This window comes from Chlamydotis macqueenii, chromosome W, assembly GCF_036417535.1.
Source record: "Chlamydotis macqueenii isolate bChlMac1 chromosome W, bChlMac1.mat, whole genome shotgun sequence".
In the NCBI taxonomy this organism is placed as follows: Eukaryota; Metazoa; Chordata; class Aves; order Otidiformes; family Otididae; genus Chlamydotis; species Chlamydotis macqueenii.
Window position 1 is genome coordinate 1859824 of NC_141592.1, and position 26501 is coordinate 1886324.

At 48.1% G+C, this 26501-nt stretch overlaps 1 protein-coding gene across 2 annotated transcripts in view; it reads right to left on the minus strand.

Annotated features, from left to right (window-relative positions):
* LOC104485672 (netrin receptor DCC-like) overlaps window positions 1-26501 on the minus strand; it is a 368885-nt gene that overhangs the window by 89525 nt on the left and 252859 nt on the right. For both annotated transcript variants that reach the window (XM_086769575.1, XM_086769574.1), the window contains exons 10-12: window positions 20337-20485; window positions 19787-19925; window positions 13197-13246 (exon numbers count right to left, since the gene is read on the minus strand). In XM_086769575.1, coding sequence (XP_086625701.1) covers window positions 13197-13246; window positions 19787-19925; window positions 20337-20485 — 338 coding nt within the window. The remainder of the gene's footprint in view (window positions 1-13196; window positions 13247-19786; window positions 19926-20336; window positions 20486-26501) is intronic.

Below are 26501 nucleotides of genomic sequence, written 5' to 3' on the forward strand. Positions count from 1 at the left end.
AAAAAAAAACTAATGAAATTATTGAGCTTCTAGGCAGAGCCAGACGACAATTAGTTTATTACCGTGGTGGCAGGGAGGGAACGGGCCTCCTTCACCCCGGTCCAAGACAGCGGTCGTCATCTCCTCTCTTAAATTAACAGCAGGAGCTGAGTCAGGTCACCACCGACCCCAGTGCCGAGCTGGGAACACGCACCGTTCGTTACGGTTACGTGTGCAGCCAAGGGTGAACGGGAGAATGTTTTCGCGTGGCGGTTTCTACTGTACCAGCAGAACAAAGTCATAACTTTTAATCGCGCCTGGCAGACAAACTGGATGGAATAAAACATAAAACATGCAAACTGCAGCTTCTGCGAGCGGCCAGAAGACCCGTACCATCGCCGAGAAGCTCTCCCTAATGACAGTTATAGAATCACAGAATGGTTTGGGTGGGAAGGGACCTTCAAAGCCCACCCAGTCCAACCCCCCTGCCAGGAGCAGGGACATCTCCAACCACATCAGGTTGCTCACAGCCCCGGCCAACCTGGCCTGGAATGTTTCCAGGGATGGGGCATCCACCGCCTCTCTGGGCAACCTGGGACAGTGCCCCACCACCCTCAGCATCCAGCATCATCTTCATGGCCTCCTCTGGACCCTCTCCAACTGGTCCATGTCCTTCTCTTACCATAGCATTTTCTATTAATTGCTGACGACAAGGCCAAGAAAACAAACCAGTCTGGCATTACCTCACCACCTTCTATCATCTGAACTTTCAAGCAAATAAATTCCACGTAACTGGAGACAAAAGAGAACCTGATGGGTAGATGGTATCAACCACTCAAAGTGCCTCTAACAATGATTTTTTTTTTCTTTTGGCGTGCATTCTTCTTTACAGTAATAAAAAAATAACCGTGGAAAATGTCAAAAATCATATAAATCTCTACGCCCCGCTGTCAACCCGAAGGGAAATTTTCTTTTATAAATGGCAGCAGGCCAATATATTTGAGGATGATAAAAGAACATATTGCAAGTTGTGTCTCTGCACAAAAGGCAATTAAAATACGATGTTAAGAAACGCTAAAGAAAATGAGGGAAGTGCCAGCACTTGCTGGCTCTTATTTTACGTGCTAAATAATCCAATAAAAATAAAATCCAATTTCAAAACCCTGCCAACGCCGCAGAAATCTTACGACTCATTAACGAGCCATCGGAAATCAAAGGGAGACAGACACCCAAATTGTCTCCTGTCTTGAACCGCCGCGCCCCGGAATGAATTACTCCTCTGTTTATTCGACCGTACCGCAGGATCCCGACTGGGTAAACTGTTACGACAAGCCATTCCCAAATTTCCGACGGCTCGTTTGATTGGGTTTCGGTGGAGCAAAAGATTCGAGGAGGACGCGGATGTGGAAAATTCTGTTCGGAACGGCACTTCCCCCAAACAAAATACAATTTTCTGCTTCTATTTCGGCACCCGTTTTTCGTTCCTTACCTCAAATCGTTTTTAAGTGTAGGTCGACCAAACCACGCCAAATTCTGTAGCTTGGATGCAAAAATCACAAAGTATTGGGGGGTTGGACTAGATGACCTTTGAAGGTCCCTTCCAACCCAAACCATTCTGTGATTCTATGATTTCAGCCAAAAGAAATTAATGAGCATTTTCCCAAAGATATTCTCCATTGAATAATAACAGCTAACCAACTCAGCGACGGGCAAATTCCTTGTTGGCCTGATTAAATCACGATTCCTCCGAAGCAACACGCCTGACAGTCTTCGTTGAAGTTGGCCGTACTAACATAGTTTCACTTTTTAAAATTTAATTAGAAATAAATTCAATAAGAAGCTTAGATAACATCTTCCAAAATAAATAGGAAATTTGAAAACGCTGGGAAGAACAATCCCCGCAGAAACCCTGCTCGCAGCTCCACGTGGGCTGGGCTGGCGTTGCCGAGCACCCGCAGAGCCAAACAGACTGGAAAATGGCAGATTTAGATTGGACATAAGGAGAAAATTCTTTGCTATGAGATTGGTGAGGCACTGGAAGAGGTTGTCCAGAGAAGCTCTGGATGTCTCGTCTCCTACCACCCTCAGTGTAGGACAAGGGGTAACGGTGTCAAAATAGAGGGAGGTAGATTCAGACTGGATAGAAGGAAGAAATTTTGTATGCTGAGGGCGGTGGGACACTGGCCCAGGTTGCCCAGAGAGGTGGTGGACACCCATCCCTGGAAACATTCAAGACCAGGTTGGACGAGACTCTGAGCAACCTCACGTAGTCAAAGATATCCCTGCTCCTTGCAGGGGGTTGGACTAGATGACCTTTGAAGGTCCCTTCCAACCCAAACCATTCTATGATTCTATGAAAAGAGTGACAACGGACAGGCATGACTGCAAACTGGCCCATCAGCTGGTAGGGGATGGGAAGAGCATGGAGCTGAGTTTGGTCCTACTTCATGGGTCTGAACACCATCATAAGAAAAGGTCGCCCACCCATTTTAGCGCCTGGAAGATGAAAATCTATTTATGGAAGAGGAGACCACTTCAGCAACCGTAGGCTGATCTTCTCTGACAGAGGAAAGTAAAAAGAATTATTTTAAAGAGTAAAGTTAACACCTCTAAATCAAAAAGCATCGGACTTTGGCGTGGATGCCCACCTTCAGAAAGAAATTGGCCTTCATTTACCAGTGTTTCAAGGAAGATTCACTGAAATCACTTTACATCCAACTGAGAGCATCCGTACGGGGGTTTAATGCCCTTTAATTCACACCACAACTCTGGAATTATCCTGGTATTGCACCTCAAAGTGTTCAACACAACCCATCAGACCTAAAAATCCCCAAAGTGCCCTTAATTTCCTGCCATGAAGCCGGAGCAGCACTGAACACCAAAAGCAAGTCCGACCCCCATCGTGGTTGTGTTCTGGTATTTTATATTTTTTTTTTTTTTCGCCCCCGTTTGGCCTTGCCTGCATTCGAATGCTCCGTCTGATTTGTCTCTTCAGCTGTAATACGAGCGTTACTCTCTTTTACAACCCTGCTGTTCTTTTTCTCTTTTTTTTTTTTTTCCTTTTAATTGCAAGATGTTCCCTAGTCAAAACAATTACAGAAAAGGCATTAGAGCACAGAGGACTGAACAGCAAAGAAAAGCAAAGAAAGCAACGCGGAACAAAATCTGGCAGCACCGCAAAATTAAAACCGGAATCAGAGATGAGTGAATTATTTACAGTGAGCAATTTATCTTCCTGCCTGCTTGCAAACGAAGAAAAGTTGGTCGTTTCCTCCAAATCGTTCACAAAATCGGAACAAAACCCGCATTTCTTCGCGATTCCCTTACAGGCAATATATAGGCTGAGGGAAATTCTTTTGCTAGCATTACGTCTGCGCTTACGGGGCAAATTCGGAAGGATTTTGACGGTGACAACATGGATGGCGACATTTAGGGCCCGGTTTCTACGACACAGCCCTGAAACGGCGCAAAAGCACGGTGCGCTGGGAAGAGCAAGCCACTCGCCCTATTACAGTAAAAAACCAGAAATAACATTTCTCACCGCGATTGAACGAACACATTGAAAGATCAACGCCATTCCGGAAGGCGATTAAATCCCGAATTCAAGGCCCAAATTGTACCGGGGGTCAGAAAGCCAACACTGACAAACCACAAAATTAAACCTTTTTCTCCTAAACCAGCTGGGATTAAAACACAGGCCTAGCAGCTCGCACTTCTCAACTAAAAACATCACTTCTTTAATATATATATATATATTTTAATTTATTTTTTTTTTAGCTGGGTATAGAGGCAGTTCTGCTTAGTCCAGTCGCTTCGCCTGCTATTAAAAACACCGTTATGCTCATCCAGACCAACGTTATGCCGCTAATTTTCAAGGAACGTACTTCTAAATGAATAAATTGTTTACCTCAACACATCAAATTAAGGAGAAATATATTTAGGAACAGATTTGCACTGCTTGGCTTGTTATGATTATAAATTATTTTGTCAGTCTAACTGCCTAATTGCAAAAGGATAAGGATCTCTTAAGGGAGCTAAAGTAAATATTAGAACAACCGAACGATGTGCAGCATCCAAACGGGTCTCCTGGCAGGGACTGAGGCCTTTGTGCCAACCTGCTGACGGGTTTTGAGGAGCTTCTGACCATGTGAAGACCCTCACGAAGCGAAGGGGTTTTTTTTCAGGAGGATCTGAATCCTTCTGAGTCCGCATGAAGCAGAGAGCAAGGCCGGAGCCGACAACTGCAGGCCCTTGGAAGAGCGCGAGCCAGACAAAAACGCCATGGGACAGACTGAAGGGTGGCACCAGAAAAAAAAAAAACAAAAAACCAAACTTTTCATCGTCTCAGCATTTTTCTAAGGTGTCTTTTCTCCTGCTCCTTCTTTCCAGCCCAAGCAGGAACCAGCGGAGTGACCTCGGAGGTTTTTACGACGACACAAAATGGCAGAGCCCTGCTCAGGCCTAGAATTTTACTGAGCGTGTAAATACTAGATTTTGAAGGAAACCATCATTCAGCGACTCCAAGGAAATAACTGCAGGTCAAAAATATTTTTTTCCCTGATAGAAACTCAAAGCAGGCAGCTTTCCCATGTCCATGTGCATTAAACAACCTCTCCGTTTTCACTCTGGACGGAGCCTGTGATGGCCAAGCGCACGGCCACGGTACTTCAACGCCCACGGGTGAACATGAATTTTGGCATCATCCTAAACGAAAGTTAAACTTTTAACTTCTCATCAGTAGAAGCCTCATAAAAAAAAAAAAAATACCGCTGTATACGTCTCAAGCAAAAATCCAAATCTACTCTGACCGAAACCATCACTCTGCGTACGTCATATGGCAACGGGAGATTTTTCCAACCGTTAGAAATTTAGATTCACGTTAGATACAACCGCATGGGGTACTGGAAATGGCTGTCTTCAATCCCTCACCACGCTGTGCAAAAGTTTAAAAAAAAAAAAAAATCAATTTTTTTTTTTTGTGATTTAGAAAAATCACTGATTTTTTTTTTTATATCCTGAAAGTTATTTTTTAGTCATAATCTAGATGTGAAGTCTACTATTTGGGCATATATTTGTTTGTTGCTTTTTTTTTCCCCCTAATTTTCCTGATAGGACTCTTGGCTAGATCGAAGCCACAGACGTAAAATTAAAATAGGAAAAAAAAAATACAATATAAAGATACTGCGCGCTTTTAGTATATACGGCCTGTAGCAACGCGGCCTCCTCCCAGAGTACAGGAAAAGATTTAAATGTTTATTTATTTCCAAAGATACGCAGAAATCATGTTGTCTTGAGCATGGAAAATAAAATCTCGGCATTTAGCCCGGCATTTTGGCTTCGGGTCGGAGGCAGAGCGCTATCTGCTCCCTTGCCCATTCCTCCTGACCTTGTCCTTCTCCTTCCCTCATCTTTTTATTGTTTCTCTCCGCGATACCCAGGAACATATAGCTCTACTAATCAGTGTCATAGCTCATTAATTTGCTTTATTGGTCCCTGGGTAAACCTCTCGCGCTCGCGTTCAGAAGCTACCGAGTCTTTATTGTTAAGAAATAACCGCCCAGAGCTCCTGCTCTGCGTGTTGCCTGTTGAGTGGCTTAACAGCATCTCTAAATTTCTCTTAAATGAAAAGGTGGCCCAAACATCCATCACCTTGAATTGGTTTAATCCAATTCCATAACGACTCCGTCCAGTTTCGCCACCGTCGCCTTTGAGACTTCATCCGTGCTCAGCACCGAGGTCGTCAGAGGTGGACGATACCCTCAACGCGCCACGGAAAAAAAAAAATAATTATCGTACGATTCAAAATAAATAGCTCTTCGCTCCGGCGTGATGCGCTTTGAAGAGCGCAATTCCAACGCTTTCTTGATGACGACACATCTCCCAGCAGGATTAGCTTAAGGGATATTTTCTAGAGGAACGCTTTTGGTCTCAGAAACGCGTCTAATTAAAAGCGAGAAGCAGAAAGTATCGATCTACAAGCTATCAACAAATTTTCTCCTTTTAAAGGTTAAGCTCAACGCTTGCAGCTATCCCTTCTTGTAAGTTATGGATTTAAAGGTTAAAGAGCTCTTTCTCTGTGGTCTTCTCCATAAGTAACATATCTAAAGGTTACGCACATTGTTTCTAGAGGACGCATCTCTAAACAGCGGCGACAGTCATTTTGATTTTCCTTTTTTGATTCTTTTAAACCACTCATACAATATCAATTCCTTCACGAGGAACCCCATCTCCGCTTCCAGCTCACAGCTTATTTTTCCACAGCCACAAAACAAGTTTATCGGAGAGCTTCGGTCTCCACACTGCTTTACAAACATCAGCTAATGAAATAAATCACTCATTTTTTTTTTTCCAAACACCACGTTAAAATCCAGCTTAGCCATCCCATGGTTCCCCCATCCTCGCCCTGAAACGCCAGACAGAAATATCACAGAGCTAGCCCAAGTACACGCTTCAACTTATTCCTTGGCTGTCATTGGTGGAAGGTGTTTTTTGGCGAACGGTTCTGAATCATAGAATGTTAAGGTTGGAGGAGACCTCCAAGATCACCAAGTCCAACCATCAACCCAACACCACCATGCCCGCTAAACAGAATCACAGAATCATAAGGTTGGGAGAAACCTCCAAGATCACCAAGCCCAACCGTCAACCCAACATCACCACGGCCACTAAACCATGCCCTGCAGTGCCATGTCTCCACGTTCTTTGACCACCTCCAGTGAATACGCATTTTATTTGACTACCGGCTCTATCACCTCATTTTTTTTCCCCCCAAATACCTCCACCACCAGAACGACAGTTTCATTACGTGTGTCTCACCAATTAGTAACTTCGTTAGTATTTCTTATTTGGAAAAAAACCTCTCAGCTCTCAGTCTTTCTGTCTGTAAAACGGGATAATTGCTCTTACCGGCAGGCCGGACAACTGCTGTCCTTCGGGTCCAGGATGAGCTTCTCCTACCAGTCCGTAGGCGTGAAAGGCACTGAGCACCTGACACGCCTGGAGACGACAGATGGATCGGCGCTTTGGGATCCTCACCTGCGGGGCTGGAGGGCGGTGTGACGGGAGACCGCTCCTCTAACCCGGGCCGGATCCTTGCACGCCCCGCTGCTTTTTTAGACACTTTTAAACTTCATTGGCAAGATAAGGGATAATTATACAATAGGATGAGAACAGAATTAAAATTAAATTAGAAACCGAGTATCTTAAGTGGGAAGGGATCTACAATGATTATCTAGCCCAACGGCCTGACCATTTCAGGGCTGATCAAAAGTTAAAGTACGTTATTTAGGGCATTGCCCAAATGCTTCTTCCACTCTGGTGAGACCCCACCTGCAGCACTGCGTCCAGCTCTGGAGCCCCCAACAGCAGAAGGACGTGGAGCTGTTGGAGAGGGTCCAGAGGAGGCCACGCAGATGCTGAGAGGGCTGGAGCAGCTCTGCTGTGAGGCCGGGCTGAGAGAGCTGGGGCTGTCCAGCCTGGAGAAGAGGAGGCTCCGGGGAGAGCTGAGAGCGGCTCCCAGTGCCCAAAGGGGGCTGCAGGAAAGGTGGGGAGAGACTCTTCAGCAGGGCCTGCTGGGACAGGACGAGGGGTGATGGTTTCAAAATAGAGTGAGGTAGATTCAGATTGGATATCAGGAAAAAAATTTTTACGCTGAGGGTGGTGGAGCACTGGCCCCAGTTGCCCAGAGAGGTGGTGGATGCCCCATCCCTGGAAACATTCCAGGCCAGGCTGGCCGGGGCTCTGAGCAACCTGATCTGGTTGGAGATGTCCTTGCTCCTTGCAGGGGGGTTGGACTGGATGGCCTTTGAAGGTCCCTTCCAACCCTAATATTCTATGATTCTAAACATGGGGCATCACCCACCTTTCCAGAAAGCCCGTTCCAGGGTTTGGCCACCCTCTCATTAAAGAAACGCTTCCGAATGTCCAGTCCAAGCACCACAAATAATGCTAATTTGGGTGAAAAATACCTCCCACCCCAACCAGATGTTTCACACACGATAAAAGACGCTCAGAAGGAGACATCGCACCTAGTTCAAGCAGCCCGTCCAGCCTTCAAAAGAACCATTCGCTCTTGACATTGCTTCCTCATAAAGGGCCCAACCCATCCTCCTCCTCCTCCAGCGAGGCGGCGGCACGACACGAGGATGACGTACGGCTGCGCGCCAACTCCTCTGAAGGTTCAGGGTGCGTTTAGAGCCGGTTTTAATGCACATTTAGCAGCGGAGCAATTTGAAGCAGCTGAGCTAAACGCAATCTGACAGGACGCTTGATCTCGTTGGCTGCGCTGGATGGCGTCCGTGCAAAGCAGCCTCCAGACCCAGATGCCAAGCAACAAAAAACATGGTAACATCTGGCTCCTGCACGCCTCACGTCTGTCACAGAGCACCCCGAGGCGAGGCTCCTTGTGTCTGTATCCTTCTCAACAGCAGAAATCAACGTGCGGATAAAAATCAGAGGGGGAGGAGGAGAAGCTTCATAACATTTAACCTTAAAAACGGTGAAGGCTTTGTTCCACAGACTGTCAACGAATCAGAGAATGGTTTGGGTTGGAAGGGACCTTCAAAGGTCACCTAGTCCAACCCCCCTGAAAGGAGCAGGGACATCTCCAACCAGATCAGGAGCTGACAGTTTAGTGATGACTTCAATTTGGAGACTGCTAAATATTTTCCAGTTGAGTGGCAGACCTACGTGTGAACGATGTAAAGCTCCCGACAAGAAGCTTTCCTTTAGGTCCCAGCAACAGATCCTCTCTGGCCACAGACCGGCAAATATGGGTTACCGTAAAATTACAGAATCAGAGAACCTTTAAGGTTGGAAGAAACCTCCCAAGTTCTTCAAGTCCAACCGTCAACCCAACACCACCATGGCCACTAAGCCATGTCCTGCAGTGCCGCATCTACAGGTTCTTTGAACATCTCCAGGGATGGTGACTCCACCACTGCCCTGGGCAGCCTGTTCCAGGCCTGACCACTCTTCCAGTAAAGAATTTTTTTCCAAATATCCAATCTAAACCTCCTCTGCTGCAACTTCAGGCCATTTCCTCTCATCCTGCCACAAGTTATTTGGGAGAAGAGACCAACACCCACCTCCCTACACCCTCTTTCAGACAGCTGTAGAGAGTGATGAGGTCTCCCCTCAACCTCCTCTTCTCTAGACTATGCCTCATGGGTGAGCACCTATGAGAGCAGAAAGCCAGACAGAATCATGGAATGGTTCGGGTTGGAAAGGACTTCAAAGGCCACCCAGTCCACCCCCCCTGCAAGGAGCAGGGACATCTCCAACCAGATCAGGTTGCTCAGAGCCTCATCCAACCTGGCCTGGAATGTTTCCAGGGATGGGGCATCCACCACCTCTCTGGGCAACCTGGGCCAGTGTTCTACTGCTGCCTAGCTTCAAGCCAGCCAGCTGTGACTAAACCCCCCAGGCCGTTGGACACGGACTTGATGAGCTGCTGTACCAACGGCAGCGATTCGCCCTGCTCTTCTCCCCAGCGAAGTCACAGCCTCGTGTTTAACTCACTCAATAATTCCGCAAGCATTACTCAGCAAAACGAGCGTGAAGGTGTTTTTTTTTAGGTACCGATAAAAACACACGCACACAAGAATTAGTAAGATGTATTAAAAAAATCACGGAAATTAAAGAGACGCCGATATTGAAAGAAAGGAAGTGAAGAAGCAAACAAATAGATAATTACCCATAAGCTGTTGACTTCGCACTGATTCTCGAAAAGGACGGAAGAAACAAGCTCAAAGGAAGAAAAAAAAAATAGAAGTATCCTCAAATAAAAAGACAAAAGGAGCTTTCCAGCTCATGGCCCCCAGCTACAGCGACAGCCGGGCTGTCGCAGACATCGCGCTCCAGCTCAAAAGAGCTCAGATCTGCCAGATCTCCCCCAAAATTAGAACATCTTTTTTTTGTTGTTGTTGTTCCCACAGCTACTATCTCCTCCTTCTCTTCAATTTAAGAGGTTAAGGCTTAAAAAAAAAAAAAGTTAATGTTTCAAAAGAGAAAACTTTTAATAATTCATAGAATCATGGAATCACAGAATGGTTTGGGTGGGAAGGGACCTTCAAAGGCCACCCAGTCCAACCCCCCTGCAAGGAGCAGGGACATCTCCAACCACATCAGGTTGCTCAGAGCCCCGGCAACCTGGCCTGGAATGTTTCCAGGGATGGGGTATTAGTTTAGCTTAGAATGGCACGTCTTTTTTTTTGTTTGTTTTGTGTTCTAAAAGCCTGCTATAAAAATATTTCCCCTTTTTGACCTCCTCTGCCAACCAAAACTGGGCGTTTGCCACGTCGTTTCTGCCAGAAGGAGAAGCTGTTGATGAAGATGTTTCTCGGACAAAACTCCAAGCGTCGTACACGTTGGGGGTTGGCCTGGATGACCTTTGAAAGTCCCTTCCAATCCAAACCATTCCATGATTCTATGTCCTTTTCCTTAAGCAGAAGAGGACATTTTCAAACAAAAGAAGTCAGAAATAAATCTCTTACAAGCAACCCTACGCCGTTTGCCGACTTCTGCCACCGAATTCCCCGCTCGCTTGTCTCAGCCGCTTCTGCGTTGCGTTTTTACGGCGAAATCCCTTTCAGGCAGGCAACCGTGTTTCTGTCACGGTCCTCGCCGGGAGCAATTCTGATCCGACCGAGGTCTCCAGTCAGAGAACGCCATCAATATTAAGCAATAATCATGATAACAGCCATTCGTATCAAGCGTCTTCCATTTGCTCGGCCATCTCCCTTACGTTATTAAATTAAAAGATCTGCCAGCGCCAAAGAAAAATGGCATAAAGGGAGAAATCTTAGTTAATTAGAGATTAAAATTTTAAACAATTCTGGGAACTGCCAACGCCAGCATTGGGGCTCTCCTGTGCGCCACTCAAACCCAGTTAGCACGCTAGGATGATTATTTAGTCATTTGTTTTGATTTAATCAGTTTGTGAATTTTCAGCGTTTAATCTAATTAATCCCGACTGCTGCCAAGACGGAAGAAAAGCAAGAACACCATAAAAAATGGACTGCAGAAGTACAGCATTCGGGGTTTCTGAAGCCGTTGACAAGAGTTGGAGACGGCAATACAGCTCTTGACGACATGAGGAGTTGCGTCTCGACCACCAACGGCACGGGAATTGTGCTGCAGAAGAACGGGCAAAAGGATTTTGGGGCATGGTCTTTGAAGTTGAATCTTCTGCTTGAAAAATTTTTTATTCCTTCAGATTTAGCGAGTCCACTTCACTTCTGTGTTTGTTGTTCCAAATTACCTGGATGCAAATATTTCAATTCTGTTCAAGTTTATCAAGATTTGCTGGCAGACCCAGGTATCTGTACTTTCCTACGTTCACGTTACCTGTAGGACACGGCCCCAAAGATCTCCAGATGGTTCCACACCTCCCTTTCTCTCTAAGACGCCCATTTCACACATACACCCTTAAAATATCTTTTCTACACAGTTATTACGTCACACATGGTGCAAACTGGAGAGCTTAGAAACTGGTGCTCTGCACTGCGAGAAGGATGCTTCGGAAGGTCTCAGATCTCCAGCTGAATCACAAGATGGGTTGGTTGGGAAGGGACCTTCAAAGCCCACCCAGTCCAACCCCCCTGCAAGGAGCAGGGACATCTCCAACCACATCAGGTTGCTCAGAGCCCCGGCCAACCTGGCCTGGAATGTTTCCAGGGATGGGGCATCCACCGCCTCTCTGGGCAACCTGGGCCAGTGTTCCACCACCCTCAGCGTAAAGAATTTCTTCCCGCAGGAGGATTGGACTGGATGACCTTTGAAGGTCCCTTCCAACCCAAACCATTCTATGATCTTTGTCCAACACAGCACTTGCATCTACAAATTAACATCTCATCAAGTTTTCCAATATTTAGTGCTCCGCGGTGAGGAACGCTCCGACGACGGCGGGCACGGGCGAGATTTACACCCAACCCATCCTCTCTTACCCCATCCGTACAAACTATCTCCATCCTCAAGCACCGACAACGCGACAACACATCTTAGTGGAGGAACATCTGCACGCCACCCCACAAAGCGTCGCACGCCGTGGCTTGTTTTCTGGTTTCCAAGCACTTCAAATGGAAACGATCGCCGCGAAAGGTCACAAAACGCGATCAACTGCTCCGTGACGTTTTACCTTTGAGAATCGGCGAGGAGAAGTAAACACAAGGGTTTGGAACGAGATGTGCCAAGACACCGATGCCCTTTGGGCACTACGTGTTCGAGGAATTTCGAAGTAACTGGAGCTGGGTGCATTCAGTAAATAAAAATAAATCAGAAGATACCTTTGACGGCAGGAAAACGAGCAGCGGAAGAGAAAGATCAAACTGACAGAGTACTCGGTGTTCTCAGCACATCAGAGATTATAGAAACGTTCCTCAAATTGCAGTTTATCCTCGTCAGTGAGCGTGGGGCTCCTACTCCGGGAGCCGTGCAAACTGAAATTTTCAAAGATCCAAGGGGACGCCCTGACACGACGCTACGGGTGGGGTTTTTTGCGCCTTTCTCTCACGCTCCGAAGTGGGAGCTTTCCCAGTTACAGAATAAACACTTAGGTAGTTCCAGTAAACAGAAGGAACGAATAAAAAGAAAAAAAAAATCTAAAAAAAAATTCAGAATATATTCAGAAATAGCACACAACAAGTAGTAAGCATGATTAACACCTACTATGGACAATCTTTTATTATGAAATAATACCAGCTACTCCACCAGCGGTTCGTTAGGCTTTTTTAAGAAGGAAATTACTGGATTTAAGAGAAAAAATATACCTTTCAGAAGACAAATATATTTGTCGGAACAAGCAAGATGACAACAGACCTACCTGCACGTCGTGCGTGTAACCCACCAAGAAAATATTTCTCTCCCCCACCTCTTTCCCCCCAGGAACAGCTCTGCTTCTCGTTATTCCTCCGTCTAATCAAAGCGCGGCTACGTTTATCGCAGATGTTAATCTGCAATCAGGGAACGCTTTCTCCTCGTTCGCCTAAGTTTAAATGACACGACTGTTGTTGAAGCCCTCCCGGAAAAAAAAAATCACTGCTTCTCTTCTAAAATATTTTTGAGGTGTTTCAGTTCTTCCTCTAACCCGGACAAGTGAAGGGAACCTTGTTGGGGGTCAATTTGGTCTCTTTATGTACAAAAAAGCTACACAGAGTAGAAATATCTACATACTACCCATGACCGTTGGCCGTGAGGTGCCGAAAACATCGCGGACTTACCCTAGAGTTCACCACTTCCAAGGAGACGTTCTGTGGCATCGCGCTGGGCACTGAACGGGAAGAAAAAGAAAGAGAGATGGGAGATATTGCCGTTAGCGTCCGAGAATAGGTTACGTCAAATGTTTATCTCGTTGGAAATAAGAGCGCAGCGTTTACACCTCGTTTATAATCTGATCGCGACCGTGCCGCTCATCCAGGTGGCACTTCAGAGGTCCCCCGGGGAGAGGAAAAAACAAATGCATCTGTTCATTTCTTCCCATTTTTGAGAGACCTATTAGCAAACCCTTTAAACAGCCCGTCAGCAGGCTCCCTGCCACGAGACCAACTACTTGAATTCAGTTATTTGTTCTTTCCGCTTGGCCGGAAAGAAATAAGAACGTCCCGGAATATATCCGGCTTTCTTTTTTATCCGAGCGCGTTTCAGAACATATATTATATACAGCTAGAGCAGCCTGGTTTTATACAACTCAACTTCGTTAGATCCAATCTGATAATTACACTTTAATTCTTAAATGGGACTAACAGCTTTTCAACACCCGGTCTTACAAAGACGCCCCACGAGGCATGGCCGAGACGGTCTGGCACCCACAGCCTTAAATAAAACAAATGCTTCTAACTCAAGGGAGTTGTTTGGTTTTTTTTTCCCCCCCACATTTTTATATGATATTCACAAGAACACTACGGCAAAATCATTCCCGTCGCAGTTGTCCACGTGTTCGAATCGATTCAGCAAAGATCTACAATAATGACCCGAGACCTGAAACATCTCGGAGAGCAAATAAATTGATTTTATTTCAACAACCGTACTGTTAAGAAGTGCTTGTATTATTACCTACTGTTATCTGAAGGAGAAAGGACTTACGGCTGTAGAGAATAATTTAATAGGCAAAGAGCTACAAGCTGGAATCCATCTGTGCTAGAAATCAAACATATCTTTCTTCTCACCTTCTCCAGCCTTCATTGAAAATTGCTGTCTAGGAGTGTGGGACGCACATCACCAAGCGAAATACAGGCAGAAGTTTTTCTAAAAATCGCTACTTCTGGCCAAAATCTTCACCAGAATGAACTGGTGAGGTGGTGTTCTGGTTCTGGCTAGGATGGAGTTAACATTCACCCATACTGGGAGAGGTGAACAAAATGGTGGCTGTTGTCTATATTGTCTCTGTGTATTGTCTCTATATAGTCTATATTGTCTCTATATAGTCTATATTGTCTCTATATAGTCTATATTGTCCATAAAAGCCGCCAGATGCGGCAGATGGAGACAATCAGAGCGGCCCGGCCTAAGAGGCAGGCTGCATCTACTGCGAGGAGTCACCTCTGACCTTAACACCTACGAATCTCTACGTAACCCAAGGGGCAGTAACATTAAAAATATTAATAAAATACTAAAGGAAAGGACATCAGCAAGTTGCATAAATGCTACTTCCCCCAGATTATTTCGCACAGCGCTGGTCACACAGGCCCTGCGCCGGCCTCTGTCTGGTCACGTCTACGCTCAATAAACAAATCCCCAAAGCACAGCACTTCGCAGAATCCTCGGCTGTTCAAGGATTTAGGTCGGTCAGAGCTAAGTCGTTTGTCAGCGCTAATAGGGAAAGGGTATTTTAAACACAGGCCGCAAAAGTAACAGCGGCTGAAAAGGAAGGTCTCACTGGCAGCAAAGGCCTACGGTAATATCGTTGTCCTTCATGAAGGCTCTGTGGATCATAAAAAAGGGAAAAAAAATGGGATTTGAATCAAAATAACCTGAAAACTTAAGACTGTCTGGAGGCAGCAGTACAGCCGAGTGAGTGACAAGGAATACAGAAACTCTTCCTCAGCCTGGGGATCCCAAGCGCCACAGATTCGCTGTTGGAAACGATCCAGAGCCCAAGTCAGCTGGGAGTTTCCAGAAAAGGCAGCTGAGTCTCCAGAACCACTTTTGGTTATCCTGCCATGGCTTGATTTGAAGATATGAGTTCAAGGAACATCCCAAACGAACATGAAATCACGTGTCTGAACCACCCAGACCCGCCCCTCCATCGGAGCGGGCGGCCTAGGCCGAGGGCCTCAGCCCCGCTCTCAGGCCAAACATTTTGCTGTTCAGCCTCTTTTATATCTCTCCAGACCAGCAGCTTTACAAACTCGTGGGCTTCTCTAGCGCAGGGACTGGGTTTTTTTTTTTATTTGTTTCCACACCGCCCACGACAGCGCAAAGCTGATCCAAGGCGTTGCCGCTGCAACGGTACGCGAAACATTTCATCTCCCGTAATACAGAGGAGACGTCTCCGCTCACGCTCCCCTCATTTTGAAAAACAGCTGGCAGAAAACTGCCTCTGCGACGTGCTCGGTATTGAAAGGAAAAAGAAAAGCGAGATAGTTTTGGATGTTTCTGAATAAGTCGGATCTGGCAAACGGCGGTATCTCCCAGAATAGTTGAATTTTTGGAGAATATTTGCTCCTCTTTTCTCCCCCCTCTCTCATGAGCAGCAGAGGCCCATCGTGACGTTTAGCCATTGCCACCTTAAAACTTTCTGTCTCATTATTGACTCTCAAGTTTTATTGCTACTACAAATTATTCCCCTCTCAGACAAACCTCTCTCTAATTTTCTTTTTTTTTTTTTCCCCTACTATTTGTTTGTCTTTCTATTATTTTGATTATTTCTCTTTGGTGAACGCTTGTCATATCTCCCAGTTTTGTTGCACGCATGACCATAATGGATGCGCTCTTCCTTTTTTTTCCTTCCAGAGCTTCCATCAAAACGAGAAATAAATCCAGATCTGACCCAGCATCCAACTCGATCGGGTGTTTCATTGCAGCCTGTGCCTTCCCCCGTGGCTCTCACGGCTGACATACACCAAAAAAAAAACGTTTTGCATCAGGAAATTCGTGCGTAATTCTTGCAAGGAAAGAGAAGGAGGAAGGAAACGGCCCAGTACTTCTTCCAAACAAAGATGGAGTGCGTAATTTTGGGGGGAATCCACGATACCAAGAGGTTGGGCTACCAGGGTGGCACAATAAGAGACTCTGTCCCTAGAAGTGTCGCGGCCACGACATCCTTCACCTCCGGAAAATCCACGCTTGCGGCTCCGAGCGACGGGCTCCACTCACGCTCCCGTCAACGTCCTCGCAAGCCGTTCCTCAACCCGCTCTCGGCTCTCCTGCGAACGCAGGAACGGCTGCCGGCAGCTGAAAAACCTCATCGGCTGTGTCCTGTGTCAATCTGAACATCCATCTTCAATTTTTACTCAAAAAAAAAGAGCATTTTTATTGTAATTATGGATATAAATTATATTTAAATCAAGGGCTCGGGAAGCATGAAGTAAGACCATCTGCCAATCGCTGGGATTAAACGCATTTTGATAAATTCACGAGCGTGATAGCTCACCGCGTTTCTGAAACGGCGCGCAGCTTGGCCAAATATTTTCTGAGCTGTATTTTAAACTAAAAATCAAGCGTTAAAGATGCAGTACGCTCCTTGATCTGGTGAAGGGCCTACAGGTCCTTGAGCTGGAGACGCCAGACTAAATTCTTTTTATTGGGGTGCATTTCTCAGACTACGGACTACATCCCACAGCTTCACGGAAAATTTCTGCCCACAGACCTGCAGGAACTAATAGTACAAGGGTTTTTTTTAAAATTTTTAATATTTTTTTTTTTTGTAACTACGTACCGTATCGTACGCTCTCCAGCAAAGGCCTGGCGTAGAAAAAATAACCAGCTCAAGCACATGCAGGCTCTCAAGAGGAAGGTAGACTTGAAAATGATCTTGCCAGTTTACGAGAGGAAAGACGGACCAATCTTCAAGACTTCTCTCCCATTTTTTGACGTTTACTTCTGCTTCAAACCAGCTTTCAGAAAAGCACTGAGGGAGCTGTGGCCCTCGGAGAGAATCCCGGCTCCTTCCTCCGGGTTTGGCTACCAACGCGAAAATAAATCACCGGAGAGTTCAGAGACTGAGATGCAAAGGGAGTTGGTCATGACAAGCAAAACTCTCCTTACGGTTTTGTCCGGTGGCAAAAGCACCGGGAAGGAGCTGGGGAAGGCGGCCAAGCTCCCAACCCTCCAGCAGCGGCTCTCCCTTGACCGATGACGCTGCTAAACCTCAATTTAAGCTGGAGGATGGGTTGCAATCCCCATCTTGGATGGGGCACCATCAAGGAAGAAATTGTAGAAGAGTTTGGGTGCTCTTTTCCTCCGTTCCCTCCTTTCTTTCTCGGGATAGCTGGGACCGCGGCCACCTTCGTCCAGGCGCGGCCAAAGCCAGGCTCTCGCTGCGGCCCGTTGGACGCTCTTCTTCGTGCCCAACCAACTTCAGGCAGACGGAGGATGAAAAAAATTATCCTAAAAGGATTTTCTCTTTCACACCTGCTCCAAAAAAAAAAAACCAAATGAAGGCTGGGAAAGTTGCAGCCAGATCTTTCCAGATCCCCAAAACGAGGGAACCTACGTGCACTCCCGTCTTCTGGAACGGTCTCCCGCAAACCTTCTCGTTAGCCGTGATTTTTGTTCCCAGACAGGTGAAGCGTTCGAAACGCTCGCAGCGGATAATTTTCAGGCTCATGAATAACAAGCTCTCCCTTTCTCACTTATGGTGACATTTCAAACCAAAGTGGAGCACGGGGCCGCAGCTCGACGCTTCGCAGCGTGAATTAAATCTACATACATTATGCAAAATATTCATTTGCACTTGTTTTCCCTTTTGTTTGTGTAATTATAAGCGCGAAGTAATTTATTCCGCCAAGATCCAGCCTGTATTACAAGGGAAAACTGATTTTGCTGGGTAGACACAAATAATGCTTGAAAAAAAAAAAATATTGCGGAGGTGTCCAACGTACGAGAAGAGCGCCAACCGAGCCGGGGGTCTCGTGGATGAGTCCCGTCGAAGACGCAGCCTGGAATAACGGCGATTAAACTGGGGTTCGGCGGCTCCCTCGCCCGGGGTTCGTTAAAAAAACGCAAGATCTTCTCCAGTGGACAGTACCTCCCTTGTGCCGATTTGCTCCAAGATCGACACAACTTGTTGTAGAACACCGGCCCGGGTTGCCCAGAGAGACGGTGGATGCCCCATCCCTGGAAACGTTCAAGGCCAGGTTGGATGAGGCTCTGAGCAACCTGATGTGGTTGGAGATGTCCCTGGTCCTTGCAGGGGGTTGGACTGGGTGGGCTTTGAAGGTCCCTTCCAACCCAAACCATTCCATGATTCTAACTTCCACCAACCTTGCCCAGAAATTGATATTTTTCGTTGATCAGGTGTAGCGTTCAGAAGCAACTGGGTTACCAGACAGAAAATTGCCGTTTTTCAGCTCTTGAAAATGCCAAATTTCAGCTATTTTGGGTAGAATTCATCAACTTTGTAATAAAAATTAGATAAATATTTGTAAATATAAAGGGATAAATCTCAGTCATCCTGCTTCTCCACTGGATTTTTTTTCTTCTCCAGCACCAATCTACAGCATGCAAAGGGACAACTGCGAAATTTTTACGTGACTCGAGGTGCACGCCGGGCGCTGTTTCCAAATGTGCTTGTTAGGCCAGGCTATCTACTATACTTCCACGAGGAAAGAGTTTTTCCATCATTTTTTACAGGTTTTACACTTTTCTACCCCAAATGACACCCATGAAGTTATTCCTGTTTTGGCCCGGCGCGCGGATCAAGCTCAGCGACTTCAAGAAGAGGCAGGCGTGCGCGCGGCCGCTTTGTGGTATCGGACACAACCAAGTGCTTCTGAATGCAAAAACGAAACTTCAATTTATCTCCCGGAGCTTGCGAGCCACAGGAGCGTGGCACGAGGGCGGGGAAAGGCTGCCGGCGCGGCCGCTGCGATGAGCGGAGATCGGAGCCCTGGCACGTTTGGTACCCCGGTGTTTAAAGCACAGGGAAAATCCAGCGCTCAGATGCAGCTGGAATAAAGTAACGGAAAAGTTGGAAGAAAAAGTCATAGAATCACAGAATGGTTTGGGTGGGAAGGGACCTTCAAAGGCCATCCAGTCCAACCCCCTGCCAGGAGCAGGGACATCTCCAACCAGATCAGGTTGCTCAGAGCCCCGGCCAACCTGGCCTGGAATGTTTCCAGGGATGGGGCATCCACCACCTCTCTGGGCAACCTGGGCCAGTGCTCCACCACCCTCAGTGTAAAAAATTTCTTCCTGATGTCCAGTCTGAATCTGCCTTCTATTTTGAAACCATCACCCCTCGTCCTGTCCCAGCAGGCCCTGCTGAAGAGTCTCTCCCCACCTTTCCTGCAGCCCCCTTTGGGCACTGGGAGCCGCTCTCAGCTCTCCCCGGAGCCTCCTCTTCTCCAGGCTGAGCAGCCCCAGCTCTCTCAGCCTGGCCTCACAGCAGAGCTGCTCCAGCCCTCTCAGCATCTGCGTGGCCTCCTCTGGACCCTCTCCAGCAGCTCCACGTCCTTCTGCTGTTGGGGGCTCCAGAGCTGGACGCAGCGCTGCAGGGGGGTCTCACCAGAGCGGAGCAGAGGGGCAGAATCCCCTCCCTTGATGACCTGCTGCCCACGCTCCTCTTGATGCAGCCCAGGATGCAAGTTGGATGACTGGGACCAGTAAACCGCAGCCCTGCCCACCCCAGAACCCCTCCATCCCCACTCACCATCCGACAGCGTGGTGACCGTCACGTCCTCGGTGGAGACGCCGGGGCCGTAGCGGTTGTAGGCGAGGAAGCGCAGGGTGTACTCGGTGAACTTCTTCAGCCCCTCCAGCCGGTAGGAGAGCCCGTCCACCTCCACGTTCTAAGCACACAGAGATGATAAAGCAAAGAGAAACGTTGACAGCCACGCCGAGGGATGAGCGGATTAGAGAAATTAGATTTCACTCTTTGAAAAGTGGAGCTAAATCCTTATTTACGTTGCTAGAAAAGGCAATTTGGAACAAGAGCGGCTTGTCACTGCTCGGGACTTGACATCTGCCCGCAGCGCCTCGGAGTTGTGTTAAGTTACTCAGGGCGCAAGAGAAAAAGGGAATTTTTTTGGTTAAGCCAGCTGCTGCCACTCAACTTTGCTTGATTTGCTCTTTTTTCACCAGTCTGTGCATCGTAAAACCTCTCACCCTGAGCCTCCACAGCGCCCTGAAGACCTGCAGATGCCTACACTGAACATCTCCTCCTGGTAAAGAGAGCGGAGCCGCTCCCCGTTGCCGCTCACCTGCTCTCTTCCAGTCGCCGTCTCCGTACAGAAGATCCTGTAGCCCTGAACGGGGCCGTTCGCGTAGGCGGGGGGATCCCAGGAGACGAGAATCGAGGTAGGTGAGGTAGACACGACCCGGAGGTTTTCCACCGGCCCAGGAACTTGCACTACACAAAAAAAGGAAAAGGACGGCGTGAAAACCCTGCTTGCCCATCGCTGCACCCCGGTCCTTGACGCGTGGCATGACCCACCTCCCAGAGACGCCTAAAACAGCGCTGTACACCTCAGAAACTCCAGGAAAAAAATACAAAAAGGATGAAAAACCCATGGAAAACACACTGTGGAAAACCTGTGGCAGATAGCGTGTCTCAAAAGAACGCCTGGCCAAGCGAGAACCTCGGGATGAGACGTTGGATAAGGACAACTGCACGTAACAATTGCGTGAAGAGCAGGCCACGAATCGTGAAGTATGTCCAGAAATGTGGAGATGTGCAGGTGGTCAGAAACCACAGCCCTTGAGCGGGGATAAAAGGCCTCTTGGGACAAATCCTCACTGCGATGGCCCACTGAGAGGTTTGGACCGCCAGAACGCCTGTGCGACCGCCGAACCACCAGAAGATTTGGACGCCCGGGACACCTACGCGATTGTCCACCACTGAAGAAAAACACCAACGCCATCGTCCACCGCCAAAGCCAAACACCAACGTGATCGTCCACCACTGAAGAACACCGATGTGATCGCCCACCGACATCAACGCGATCATCCACCACTGAAAAAAACCACCGACGCCGTCGTCCACCACCAAAGCCAAACACCAACGTGATCGTTCACCAAAGCACCGAGAGACTTGGACGCCCAGGACGCCGCGGATCCACGGTGGTGACAATTCTTGCAACTCTGTCCCAAGTTCTCACTCTGTCCTATCGCTGCTTTTGATATCAAAAGCTCTTTTGGATATACGGCATTTCACCTCGTCTGTGTCTTAATCCCGCTCGAGGAGATCGAATCTGCAGCGAGAGGTTGGTCCAGCCGCCCCTAGCCTCCCAGACTTGTCTGAGGTTATCTAGAAGGCAAGGAGGCCTTCCTCTCATCCGAAACCGGATCGTAACAGGACTTCATCTTAAAACTGGGAAACAACAAGCATAAATATCTACTGCACGCAATAAATGCATTTACCTTGAGGCAGGAGGAAATCTGAGACGCGTAAATCCCATCACCCAAGACCAGTTCGAGCGAAGGACTGCAGTGAGAAGAGCCGTTAGAGAAGGCCGCAGGCAAACGCCGACGCACCGCCCGACGCGACCAAAGCCATCTCATGCACACGTTAACTGCGAGCGTAAAGCTGCTTCCTAGGCAAGCGCCGCGTGTTTGCGTCCCATCTCGGTACCTACCAGCTCGGCGCTGTTGCAACTCTTCGCGTAAAGCCTCGTGGGACTGGGTTGATCTCAGAGTTGACCTGCTCCAAGCAAGGGTTGGACCAAAGACCTCACATCATCTGCAAACCCTGATTTGCCCTTCAAAGTTAGGCCTCAATAATATCAGCTCCAGTATTATGATGGAGCCCCATAGAATCCTAGAATGGTTTGGGTTGGAAGGGACCACAAAGGCCACCCAGTCCAACCCCCCTGCCAGGAGCAGGGACATCTCCAACCACATCAGGTTGCTCAGAGCCCCGGCCAACCTGGCCTGGAATGTTTCCAGGGATGGGGCACCCACCACCTCTCTGGGCAACCTGGGCCAGTGTCCCACCACCCTCAGCGTAAAAAATTTCTTCCTAATATCTAATCTGAACTCGAGCAAGACTGGAAGGCAAAAAAACCCCAAAATTGGGGCAAAAATGGAAAGATCAAGCAGAAGGTTAGATGTGAACATCTTCAAAACCTTTCATTTTCAATGGGGAGCCTGCTGCGGTGTAAAACGAACTCGCGAGCTCCCGCGCAACCGGCGGAGAACGGAATAACAGCTCCTAGAAGGCGCTCGCCGCGACGTTACCTCCCCGTTCCGAGGCCTTTTCGTGCTCGTAGGAAATCTTTGAGTCTGCCAATCCGCGCGGCGAGCAGCCCTCGCGCTCCGCGCATCCGTCTCTCTCCCGTAGAGCTCTACGATAGAGTTTTGGCCATCGGCGAAAGGCGCCCAGGCACGCCATCAACAAACCGCAGCCAGCCTTTGGCTCATGGGTAATTTCGGGTTGAGACGCAGCGTAGATACATTTAAAATGTTTTTATTTCCTTCGCCCGGCTTTCCTTTTCATTCCGTTTCAATATTTCCGACAGGCGCTTTAATGTGCTTAAGGTCTCGGTATTTTCAGCGCACACAAAGCATTTAATAATCTCTCCTGATCCCTTCTGTCAAATAATAATCTGGGGAAAATTGGCATTAAGTATTAAATCTTCTCCTCAATTCTTCTTTTTCTAAATAGCAGAGAGGCCCTGGAACTGCTTTATATTCCATTAAAACAAGACATTAAATCATGTTTTCTTCTAAAGTCGGTCTTTACAACTAAGAGCATCCTTTCTCTGAGAGAAAAAAAAAGGATAAAAGAAAGAGGGCAGGCAGACGATTGACGCGTTTACTTTGACCGCAGCTCCACAGAATGCTTCAATACATTCCAAAAAACCATCGTTCCTCTAAAAACGCCCTCCCGCTCCCGTAAAAGATCGGTTCAACGCATCAGACCGTTCCGTAAAAACGAGCTACAACAACAGCTCGCCAAGAGTTTGCCGATGCTCTCAGGTTTGGGGTAATTTGGTGGAATGACTCCTACTCAGTAGCTGGTCCAAAGCTGGAAATGGTCGAATGTTTTGCTTTTTTTTTTTTCTTTCTTAGAATTAAATACCGGTGTTCCTAACACATTCACGGTGGAATTATTGGCGGAGAATGGATCATTCATAACGGAGAATGGATGGAGAGCAGCCCTGAGGAGAAGGACTTGGGGGTGATGGTGGATGAGAAGCTCAACATGAGCCGGCAATGCGCCCTTGCGGCCCAGAAAGCCAACCGCACCCTGGGCTGCATCAAGAGGAGCGTGGGCAGCAGGTCAAGGGAGGGGATTCTGCCCCTCTGCTCCGCTCTGGTGAGACCCCCCTGCAGCGCTGCGTCCAGCTCTGGAGCCCCCAACAGCAGAAGGACGTGGAGCTGCTGGAGAGGGTCCAGAGGAGGCCACGCAGATGCTGAGAGGGCTGGAGCAGCTCTGCTGTGAGGCCGGGCTGAGAGAGCTGGGGCTGTTCAGCCTGGAGAAGAGGAGGCTCCGGGGAGAGCTGAGAGCGGCTCCCAGTGCCCGAAGGGGGCTGCAGGAAAGGTGGGGAGAGACTCTTCAGCAGGGCCTGCTGGGACAGGACGAGGGGTGATGGTTTCAAAACAGAGGGAGGTGGATTCAGATTGGACATTAGGAAGAAATTTTTTACACTGAGGGTGGTGGAGCGCTGGCCCAGGTTGCCCAGAGAGGCGGTGGATGCCCCATCCCTGGAAACATTCCAGGCCAGGTTGGCCGGGGCTCTGAGCAACCTGATGTGGTTGGAGATGTCCCTGCTCCTGGCAGGGGGGTTGGGCTGGGTGGGCTTTGAAGGTCCCTTCCAACCCAAACCACTCTGTGACTCTATGAAAACAGGCACGTAGGCAACCATGTCAAAAATTGCTTGGCAACTGCCTAAACGTGGTCAGTATCTCTCTCAAACCTGACATCTTTATAAGTTTCTGAAGCTCTGCTTTTTGCACCCTGAGCCACAGTGCCTGCCACCAGTGGGAATCCGGCTCATACCAAAGCCTCACTGGAGGCCAGGGAGAGGAGCACCCAAACATCACGAGCGCTCCTCTGGTGGCTAAAGACTTCAGTTACAGAATCATGGAATGGTTTGGGTTGGAAGGGACCTTCAAAGGTCATCTAGTCCAACCTCCCTGCAAGGAGCTATCCCAAAGACCTTTGCCTTAAGCTCTATCACAAGACACTGACCTTCTATTGATGGGTTCCACCCTTGGCCTCTAAGGTGCGTTGATGCAGAATTACGCACAGCAACCTTTGCACAAGAAAGTAGACTCCTCAAGACCACCTTGAAGTCAAATGCCCAAGCACGAGGTGAAAGGATCACGGCCCTACTTGTTATCTCTCTTCTTCTGGTCCCAGGGGTCTTGACTTCTGCTGTTTGTAGACAACCAACCTCCCATCTGATGGCCAAGATGCTCTTGCACCAAGTGCATCATTCAAGGCATTCACGCTCCAAAACCTGTGAGGTAGAAGAGAGCATTCAACCTTCCCAGGAGACACCGCGCACCACCACCAAGCTTTTCTCCGGAAAACAAAACCACTTATCCCAACTCAATTTTTTTTAAGGAACACGCCTGTTAATTCTGAGTTCAACTTCCTTGGTCTGGAGACCAAGGAGCTGGAGGGTCCGGAAATCAAGGTGACCAAGTCTCCATGGCGAAATCCGCTTTTTAAAAATATTTTTCACAGCGACGCATTCTTCTCTGCAACGAGACGCAACGATTAAAACGTCCTTGTTATTACATTTCACTTTGCGTTTCAACAGCTGGTTCTCTGCCGATCGCCGCTGAAAACATTTCCAACATCAAACATTTATGAAGCTGCTTGCAGTTCTTGATAATAGAGCGCGTGCTTTGATTGCGCCTTTGATTTTTTTTTTTTCTCCCCCCTCTCACTTCTTTCTCTGTAGTTAACAGCTTTAACGATATTTCATTAAAATCCGCTTCCGCGCTGCACGGAAAGATGCCGTTTCGGAGAGGCTGCAGGCAGCGTAATTATTAACGCGGCAAAACCAGCTTCTTCACGCCGGACACGCTCCGAGACATGACAGCCGTTTGGCAGGATTGCCTCGGATGCCACCAGTGGCGTTGGAGGCAGCTTTTGGAAGTAGCCGTCACTGATGTCTTCACAGAGTCTTCTGGTTTCCATTGGTTGGCCCTTTAATTCTTCACGTGGTGCCCAGGTGCGCACCACCAATGGAAGCATGGATCTAATATTCTTCGATTTGTCAAGGAACATGGGGCAGGGGTGGTACCATCAAGAGATGCGATGGAGGTGGCTCGGCTCCGAACTCTGCAGCTCCTAGGAGCTGCTGTCACCGGAGGAGGTTTCAAAACTCAGAGAATCATAGAATCTTAAGGTTGGAAGAGACCTCCAAGATCATCAAGTCCAACCGTCAACCCAACACCACCACGCCCACTAAACAGAATCATAGAATCTTAAGGTTGGAAGAGACCTCCAAGATCATCAAGTCCAACTGTCAACCTACACGCCTACCTAAATAGAATCACAGAACCTTAAGGTTGGAAGAGACTCGTCCTCCTCCACCCTCCTGCCGTGTGTGGCAGAGGCTCAGAGGAAGGACGGGGAGCTCAGGGGACCTGTGCATCTCCAGGGACCCCGAATGCTCCAGTTGGGCACAATATCACAACACAAACTCTAGAAAGTCTGGACCAAGAGGCAGGCGAGAGTAGGATGTTGTGTTGTCATAGAATCCCAGAACGGTTTGGGTTGGAAGGGACCTTCAAAGCCCACCCAGTCCAACCCCCCTGCAAGAAGCAGGGACATCTCCAACCACATCAGGTTGCTCACAGCCCCGGCCAACCTGGCCTGGAATGTTTCCAGGGATGGGGCATCCACCACCTCTCTGGGCAACCTGGGCCAGTGTTCTACTGGGCGAGATGATCCTTGTAGGTCCCTTCCGGTTGAAAACACTCTATTCTATTCTTGCCAAATAAACCCTTGGCCAGAAATGGTTAAACCAGTGGCAGCAGAAGCAGCTCAACACCTACATGGGCAATTAATTAAGAAAGAACCTCTTAAAAATATCTTCAGTAGCCTGCATTCTCACTCCCGCGCTTGTTTTGCCCGACTTTCAAACATTTCGGCGTATTTCTAGGCATCGAACCGCCGCAACCAACCCGTTAGCCCCGCCGCTGAACTCAGAATATTATTTCCAACCCTCTCCTACGAGGACTTTTACACCGTGGCAGGAAAGCCACAGGGTTGCGGCCGGAGGAAGAAGCCGTCCAGTCGAACAATAAGGACAACGCTGAAATAATGCCGTCAACAAAGACACAGCCGGCAGTCGGTGAGAGAAACTCGTTTCCAAAACCAGCTTCTGCGACAAAATCCATCTGCTTCTGAGCGTCCAATCGCGCCCTCCATTTGTTTGAGGGCTGAAGAGTGGAAGGAAGAACCT